Genomic DNA, 9,488 nt, shown 5'->3' on the forward strand with positions numbered 1-9,488 from the left:
GGACACATAAAAAAAACAGTCACCTGAAACCAGTAATGACCAGAGTAAGAATGTATTTGGCATAGGTGTATTGTGTTTGTGTGGCCAGGTTTTGGTAGCTGGGTGGCTTCTGTGAGAAGCTGCCAGAAGCTTCCCCCATATCCAGCAGAGCCAGTGGCAGCCAGCTCTGGACCTGCTGCTGGCCAAGGCCGAGCCAGTCAGGAATGGTGGTAACATCTCTGTGATAACATATTTAAGAAGGAAAGTAAAGGTATTGCCAGTGGTAATTGTGGCCAGAGAGGAGCAGAGTAAGATTGTGTGGGAGCAACAACTCTGCAGACACCAAAGTCATGGGAGAAGAAGTGAGGGAGGAGATTCCAGCTCCAGGCGCTGGAGCTGAGGTTCCCCTGCAGCCTCTGGTGAGGCAACTGTGCCCCTGCAGTTCACAGAGGTAGATGGCAATACAGAGATCCACCTGCACCCTGTGGAGAGCACGGGGATGTTGGAAAGGGATCTGTGAATCTGTGGGAGGCCTGTGCTGGAGCTGGCTCCTGATGGAGACCTCCAGACCTGTGGAGAAAGGAGCCCATGCTGGAGCAGGTTTCCTGCTAGGACTTGTGATCCTGTGTGTGACCCATGCTGGAGAAGCCTGTCCTGGAAGGCCTACACCTTGTGGAAGAGTGACTCACATTGCAGCAGTTTGTGCAGACTGATGCCCATGGGATGGACTCACATGGGGGAAGTTATGAAGGACTGTCTCCCGTGGGAGGGACCCCACACTGGAGCAGCAGAAGGACACCTCTCCCTGAGCAGCAGCAGAAGCAACATGAGATATACTGATCAAAACGTCCATTCCCTGTCTCCCTCCACTGGTGGGGGAAGGACATACAGCTGGGAAGGAGGGAGGGGTGGAGGGAAGGTGTTTCTATAGTCTGATTAACTGAGGAAAGATGTTTTAACAGAAGTCCAATTGACTTCTTGTTATCCTGCTCTGATTTTGTTATAAGTAAATTTAATTAGCATCCCTGATTCAGTTCTATTTGGCCCATGATAGAATTTGGTGAGTGGTCTCTCCCAGACCTTATCTCAGCTCGTGAATCTTTGTTACATTTTCTCTCTCCTGTCCAGGTGTGGGAGTGACAGAGCAGCTTTTGTGAGTTCCTGGCATCCAGACAGGGTCAGCCCACTAAAACAAGAAGTGTTCTTCTGATGACATGCTAATTTGTATTCAGCAAACCTTGCATGATCATGCTGGATTATTTTAAACTCCTGGAGTGATCAGCAGTGGCTCCTGCCACCTTCCCACAAGGGCAGCATGCCTGTCTGTGGAGCACTTGTAGCTCTGACCTGTGCTCTGATGGCAACTGGAACACTTCATGCCTGGAGCTGCCTCAACTTTTGGATTTTTACTGTATCCCAGTGTAATGAGGACAGTCACATTAAAAAAAGCTTGCTAATGATTCCTTATCTGTTCTGCTCCTTTTTAACATCTACATGTGGCCTTTCCTGGAAAAGCCTCTAACCTATTACAAATAAGTTGAAAAATGAGCAAGAAGGAATTAAATTATTAGTGTCCTATTTGCTGGAAGTTTGAGATAAAGTGTACTATGTTTCCAGACTTACTGGTCTCCCAAGTGTGTGGCTGAGTTGCCTTTTCCAAAGATAATAACTGAAAATTGTAGTTCAGTTAGAAGGTTAGTTATGCTTTTATTGTATTTGTCCCATCTTAGGTTGGTACTGGTGGAAGATACTTCAGCCACTTGGGAACTTGGGTCGATGGAACTCCTTCCTGAAAGTTTGCCTTCCACCAGGATTTCCCCCCGGATCAGGGAGAGGAGAAGGTGGAGGCAGGAGCTGCTGGCACTCAGCTTGCAGCACTGGGAGCTTTTGTCCCATAAGGATGACTGTTGTCTGGTCTCTTCATAGGCAAAGTTGATTTCCCTTGCCGTAACAAAGCAGAGAATTTCAGTGAGGCTTCTTTGCCTGTGACTGTGTCTTGAGAATATATTAGCTTTGAGGAGAAATTATTTAATGTCATCTGGCTCTGGTGTGGTTTGACTTCCTTGTTTGATTTGCTTCCCTTATGCATTGTATCTCTCTTTAATGAGTAGGTTAACAAATACATCTTTAAGGAGAAAAGTTTTATCATTGTACACCTAATCTTTCTTCTAGAAAACTAGGTAAGTGTACTCACTCTAAAAGGCTGTGTCTGTGTGTGGCATTGTAAGTTGGAGTTTGGACTATTGCTTTCCCAAATCCCAAATGTGATTATCTGGTGAAATAAAGGGTCCCAGTGAAGGCAAATGCTGCTACCAGAAACTCCATTAAGACCTCTGTCTTGGAAGTGGCCCTTCATGACACTAATTACTGTCTCTTGTGTGGTTGTGGGTGTTGGATCTCTGAAAGGACATGATTCAGTCCATTACGTGGAGTGGCAGAAATGGAATTATCTGTTATTGTCACACAAATGCTATCCTGATTACAATTGTAATTGTAACAATTTGTTACAGTTAACAGCTTTTAAAAAGCTACTGAAATATTTAAATCCTTTCAGAATTCCTGTAGCTTGTGCTACTGACTGCTTCCCTCTCCCTCCCATTAATGCCAGTAGCCCCAGTAGTTACTGCTACAAGCTACTTGGTGAATTATTTATGGCAGTTTAAATTGGAAACTGTTTGCAAGTGGAAGTGAATGAATGCTGAGCTCTATTGCTTTAAGAATTTGAACCAAAATATTTATTCATGCAGGGCAATAAATTACATAGGAGTAATGAAATATCTTGTTTGAGATATTTCTACACATATTATTTGATATATTTGCTGTTGCATTCAGTGTTTGGATTATTGCAGGCTTTTAGGGTTTTGAGGTAATACCTATAGCACAGACAGAAGTCAAAGAAATATATTTTTTAATTTGTCAAGGAAACGTATGTGCACAGACACACACACATAATTTCCCAGACTGAGCTATGGCTGAATAAGTGGTTTTCTCATTTGATGCCAGATAGGTGAGACCTTCCTAACTCTTCTGTTTTCTCCCACTTCCTTCCTTTAAATGTCCTGAGTATCAGCTGTTCATATAGATGAGTACTGTGGCTATCTGGATCTCCTGGGAGACATGTCTGAGATAATTCTGAAAGTTTCTTGGTCTCTGGCTTAAAAAACTAATTTTCTTTGTATTTTAATATTCATCCCAGCTGTCTGTGATCTTTAAAGAGTAGTTAATTCTGTTTTCTGGCTCAGTTTCTTGATTGAAATTTAAATAAAAACTCACCCACCACATTCTTCTCTGCTAATTTATGAAAAAATGTTTTTCAGAGCAGAATAATTATGTAATTACATCAGTTGGAGTCTATTCTGTGTCGTTTAAGCTTGATGTCTACAGTGGTGACTGAGAGTGAATAAGTGGCTGTCCAGACTGGCCAAGAGTGGGTAGGGACTTCATCACTGGCAGTTCTCACAAAACACGCACACAAGATTATTCAGTGTCTGCCTTAGGCATTTGCTGGTCTGTGGAGCTCCAAATGCATTATTCCTGTCACACGTGCTAAATACATTATTTCTGTCACACGTGGGTTTATTGCTCCTTTCATCTGTGCTCTGTTGGGATCAGTTAAGCAGTGGAGTTGGCACTGACATCTCTTCCCATTATACTTAAAGTCTCTGACACTTAACTCCTCTAAGAGAATATCTTCATGGAAAAGTGCATCATATGCTAGTTACATATATCAGTGAGCTAAAAATTAAATAGAATAGTGCAGGGTTTTAATCTTTTCTTCCTCTGAAAATGGAAAGGTGTTCTTCTGCAAAATTCTTGGTGAGTGAGGAATTCCTTTCCCCTATCTTTTTTTATATGTTAAATGGGAGGAGTGCAATAAAATGGATGATATTTGATGCGTTGGGAGGCAACTCTTTCCTTCATAAGGAGAAGAAGAGTCTTTGGAAGAAAGCAAGGAAGGGCAAACAAAGTGTCATAAGGAGGGCAGCAAAGAAGGTGGTGAAGGGTCTGGAGGGGAAGCCATATGAAGAACATCTGAAGTCACTTAGTCTGTTCAGCCTGGAGGACACTGAGGGGAGATCTCATTGCCATCTACAACTTCCTCATGAGTGAAAGAGGAGGAACAGGCACTAATCTCTTCTTTGTGGTGCCCAGTGACAGACTCGAGGGAATGGCCTGAAGTTGTGTCAGGGGAGGTTTAGGTTGGACATTTCAAAAGGTTCTTCACCCAGAGGGTGGTTGGGCACTGGAAGGGCTTCCCAGGGAAGTGATCACAGTACTGAGCCTGAGTTAAAGAACCACTTGAACAATGTTCCCAGGCACCTGATATGGGACTCTTGGGGCTATTCTGTGCAGGGCCAGGAATTGGACATTGATGATCCTTGTGGGTCCCTTCCAGCTTGGCGTATTCTGTGATTCTGTAAGACCAACATTGCTGAGCACATCTGAAGGCTCATAAAGATCTTGGGATCTTTAGTCCTCAAAGATATTTTGACATGTGGGGTTTAATCCCCTCTTCATTAGGAACCTTATGGTTAAAATGATGTTGCATGAGAATGTGCATCTTTTCCATATGCTCTGTTACGCATTTCTGATATGCCCACTCTCTTTATTATGACTTTAAATTATTTGTTTACTATGTGCAGTGTAGTCTGTTAGTGGAAGTCATAATGCTGGGGTTTGAACTCTACGTAGCAAGCAGTATGTGTTGCTAATTTATGTGCCTCAATTGCTGATAAAAATAAAGATCAAAAGTAGCAGTTAATTCCTCAGGGAAAACAGATCAGATTGTGTTGATAGAAGCCTGCCCTAGATTCATGAATGAAGCATTGACTCATTGGTAGTTGATTCAGAAAAGTTTGGGTTTTTTTACTCATGAGTTAGGTACTGTGCTTGTTTGCTTGTTTGCAATGTCAGATCATTTGCAAACAAAATAAAGATTATCCCTTTTGTAAGAGGAAATTATATGTGCTATTTTAAATTTGCTGACTGTTTTCACGCTGGTGAATAATGTGACTGAATGGCACATGGGCAATTCTAACAAAAGAAAAATGTAGAATGGCACTGAATTACATCAGGAAAAAAACACATAGGCCAGACAAAGAACACATTTTAAATGCAGATGATTCCATGCAATAGCAGGTGGAGCATATTATATTTATATATTTATATATTTATATAGTGCCCAACATGCCCCAGTATCTGACAAGACTCCAGCCTTTGCTGGCAGCAGCAAGTAAGGCAGTGAAGTCATTTATGTGTTGTATGATCACTCACTTGAAATGAGTGCAATGTAATGGACTGTTAAACATTCTGAGAAAATATTTTTGAGAGAAAATAACTTGGTCAAAGGTAACTCCCATGAATTCAGGAAATTATTTAATGTATTACTTAAAACACTGTTATTTGTTTTGAGTAGTTCTAACAGCAGTCTGTTGAGGAAGATGCCTTGTCCTTCTTATCAGAAAGTACTCCTAAATATCTCTCAAGAATATTACTTACAGCAGCAGTGTATTTTTCAGGCTTCTATATGAAGTTCAATAAGAAGTACTTGATTATGCAATATAAGTTATATATATGAAGTGTATATATATATGTTTGTATTCTGTGGCATGCTTTTTTCAGCCTAATGAGTTAAACTCCAGTCTTGTATTTATTTGTGATTTATTTGCAAGGTTTGCTAAGGGTTTTTTTTTATTTTCTATTAAATGTACTATGTGTGTTTGCTTTCATAGGCTGTTATTTACTGTGGAGCACAGTAAGGCTTTTGGCTTTATCAACAGTTATATCCATATGTATACATATGCTCCAAGTGTGTAAAAACCCTGCAGCTGTAAATTAAAGGTTTATGAAAGGCAATGATTTTCTTTTTTGTTGAAAACAGTTTCTAATATTTTTTGTGGAATTGTTTTTGTTGTTTTGCAGTTAAAAAATCTGAGTTTAGAAGAATTACAGATGAGACTAAAGGCTTTGGACCCTATGATGGAACGAGAAATTGAGGAGCTTCGTCAGAGGTACACTGCAAAGAGGCAACCTATCCTAGATGCAATGGATGCAAAGAAACGGAGGCAGCAAAATTTCTGAGTTTGTTTTCCTTTCAAACATAATACTAGGAGTCAGTGTGGACACTGGTAGCTTTCTAAGCCAGAAGGAATTTGATTATGAGAGTTTTCAAAAATCCAATCTGTTAAATTTTCCTTCATCAGCAGTGACAATTGCAGCAGTCATGAATATTCATATGGTGTTCTGCAAAGGCAGCAAAACACTTTACCACTTGTTTGCATTTTCAGATGTTTAATGTAATAGAAGTTTAATCTGTTACTTCCCAATCTTTTTCAGGTGGGTAGTGGTAACTTGGTGTTGTACATGGGGAGTTGTGTTTTGGAGCACCTGGAATGTTTTCTTGATTGTGCAACACTACCGAGCCTTATATTACAATGTATTTTTCTCCCACATAGTAGCATATTTATTATGTAATCTTTGGTTATCTTATTTATTTTATGCCTGTTTTCTGTTGGGAAGTATTAGAATAATACTGTGGAGAGCAGAGTCAAATTAGATAAACTTGCTATTGTAGTATAATGAAAAGCTGCTCACCACTGTAGTATCTTTTAAAACTCCAAATTCAACACATATCCTGATTCAGGACAGCACTTGAACATGTATCCAGTCCATTCATAGCAGTAAAATTTAGGAATAAAGTAAGTAATAGGCACATGTTTTTCTGCTCTCCTGAATCAGGGACTGTTGTACAGTACAGTTGTTACACTACAGAGCATTCTTTGAGAGAGGATTTCTGTCATTTGTACGCACACTAAGTGAGCTGTCATTAAACAAGAAAACAAGTGCCTAATCAGTTTTAATTTTTGTTATTCAGGAGAAGCAATACTTACAGTCACTCCTTAAGTGTAAACTTCCAATTGCTATTGCAATTCTGACCAGTATAAACCTCTATTTTGCACGGTAGTTTTATAATGAAGTAACAGCTACACTTTCTGGATATGTTTTTTGTTTAATTTGGGTTTTTTTAATCACTGTTTTGAGGGGAGAGGGGAATTATTAGTGCTTTGGGGTTTGTTTGTTTTCATATTGTAGCTACAAAGGGATAGTAATTTAAAAACCAAAGAAAATAAATTGAATACTTATATTTAATAAGTACAGAAAAGAAGCAACATTTAATAGTTTTCTGGGGTTTGTCCTGCAGTTACTAAACATTCAAAATTCCTATAGTCTTCTGTTGGTAGATTTTGGGGACTCAGAAATGCAGGACCAAGCTCTTAATAGCTTTTTATAAGTTCTTGTCTGGTTTATGTTGTGGAATATCTATTGGTAGAATTTACAACGTTGTAAGATATATTTCAGACTTCGCAGAAAATGTGATCCACTCTCTAAACAATCTGCTGTGTTCTGTATTGAAATCTTTACTATCATTGCCTTGTATGTAAATAACTTCACTGTGGTAGTCATACTTCTTTAAACAATACAGCTGAAAAGATCTTTACATTCAGCCTTCGGCTCTTAAACTTTTAATGGTGACTACTGTATGGGCATCTTCTGTTAAACGTTTTCTGGAAGTTAGTAATCATCTCATACCTCTTAACATTAATTGTCAACATATGTGGACCATTTAGATGGAATAGTGCCAATTTTGGAAATGATGCATTATGTCACAAAGCTTATGCCAATGGAAACAAAAAGTTCTTAGAGGATCAACATTCTGCAGCCATGCTGGTACCAGTACTTGGGTTTGAGCCGTATACAGCCGTCGCTGTCCTTGTCATTCTCTGTGTGTTTGCATGCACACCACGCTCTGACATGTAAACCCTAGAGGCAAATAAATCTTAATTGTGATTATTAGAACGTCCTTATCCTCAACTCTCTTCATACTTCTTAGAGCAGTGACCATTCCTTGTGAAAATGTAAGAACACAGAAGATCCATAAAAATTACTTTAGGCAAGATAAAATGCACCTGGTAGTCCTATGCCTCACATTTATACAACTAAATGATGTAAAGTAAAAAATGGTATAAACATATCACTGTGTCATTAGATTATAATCATAATGCAGGAAAAAAATAACAGCACCAACTTCCCCCATTACTATGGTTCTTATTTATTTAAAGTAATTTCTACTTCTTGAACTTTCTGTTCTCAAAAGCTCAAAGGTGTGTGTTCATACATTGATTTGTGTAGATATACACACATATATATTCATATCTATATATATAAAAGAGAAAATATAGAACAGGTTTAAACCATCAGGAGAGGAACCTAGCTTGCCTTTTCTTGGTGTGCCTTTTAAGCAAAGTATCATTGTCTAGACACTCTACTTGCAGTCTCAGCAGCTAGATTTTCCCTTACTCAATCTTAAACTTTTCACACCAAAAATAAGACTTTGAGTTTGAGTGATGTGGCTTTACAGTCTAATAGGCAATAATATAAAAGGATCACAAATTTCTTATTTTGTGTATTTTGAAAACTTCAGTAATGTGGTACCCTAAAGATGAACTGTGTATCCTGTGGGGACTCCAATAAAAGGCTATTTTAGACTAGAGCTGTTGCAGTCTGACATCTGATAGCTATCAGAAGGTAAATGACATCCTCTTTTTCTATCCTGATGTGTCTACATAGAAACAACTCAGACTTTGTGCACATGCACGCACACAGAAATGGAATATACATGTATGAGGAAAATCTGAATGGAATGAATAAAACAAATAAAACAAGCTACTGAAAAGGGTGAAAAGTAGCATCTGATGCACTGTAAACTGGGTAGGTACAGGATGTTTGTGACCAAAGAATACTTTCATAAATTAATATGAAATTGGTATGGTGCCGTTCTGGTATGGTGCAAACTGCAGTCAGTGTAAGAGCTGCCTTGGGCTTCAGCAGCCGGCATATGGACCTCTGAATCCTCTGCAAGCATCGACATTGTACTCAGAGATGGACGCAACTCATTTTTTCTTTCCTCTGTTTATATAAATGAATCAAATCATCCATGTTGTTGACTACACATCTCTACTGGAGGATGAGCATCTCTGTAAAAGAAACCCAATAGAACAATAAATAAGATATTTTAAAAGCAAGGCTTGCAGGAAATCTAATAGAACTACTGACAAGTTAACCTTCAATAAGATTTTAACCAAGCAGTTTCTTGTTTGTTTCTGACTTTGTATGTTTAGGTTTAGTAAGTTAAAACAATTTTGGAAAATCATTGCTTATTACTAAACATTTTTAATAAAAGCTAATTTTTCCTGTATAATTGTTGACTTGTTCATTCTAACTGAAGCAAAATGATCTTAATAATAATCATTAATGTTCATTTCCGTAGTCATTCCTCATGTTTTGTTTCCTTTCTGTAACACTGTGAGCACAGAAACCCATGTCTCTCAAAGTCAGCTCTGGAAAGGATTTTTCCAGATCACAACAGTGCTGCAAGAATTAGAAGTCTGAGGATCCCATGGAAATGGATCAGGCCAGAAATCCTCAGTACTCTGTGGAAGTCTTCTCTC

At 38.8% G+C, this 9,488-nt stretch overlaps 1 protein-coding gene across 1 annotated transcript in view; it reads left to right on the forward strand.

Moving 5' to 3' along the window:
* The window catches only part of STK3 (serine/threonine kinase 3), a 129,263-nt gene extending 120,025 nt beyond the window's left edge, over window positions 1-9,238 (forward strand). The window contains exon 11 of the mRNA XM_036406489.2: window positions 5,902-9,238. Coding sequence (XP_036262382.1) covers window positions 5,902-6,060 — 159 coding nt within the window. The 3' untranslated portion in view covers window positions 6,061-9,238. The remainder of the gene's footprint in view (window positions 1-5,901) is intronic.
* Window positions 9,239-9,488: the final 250 nt, after the last annotated feature.

The sequence above is a fragment of the Molothrus ater genome, chromosome 1 (assembly GCF_012460135.2).
Source record: "Molothrus ater isolate BHLD 08-10-18 breed brown headed cowbird chromosome 1, BPBGC_Mater_1.1, whole genome shotgun sequence".
Taxonomy (NCBI): Eukaryota; Metazoa; Chordata; class Aves; order Passeriformes; family Icteridae; genus Molothrus; species Molothrus ater.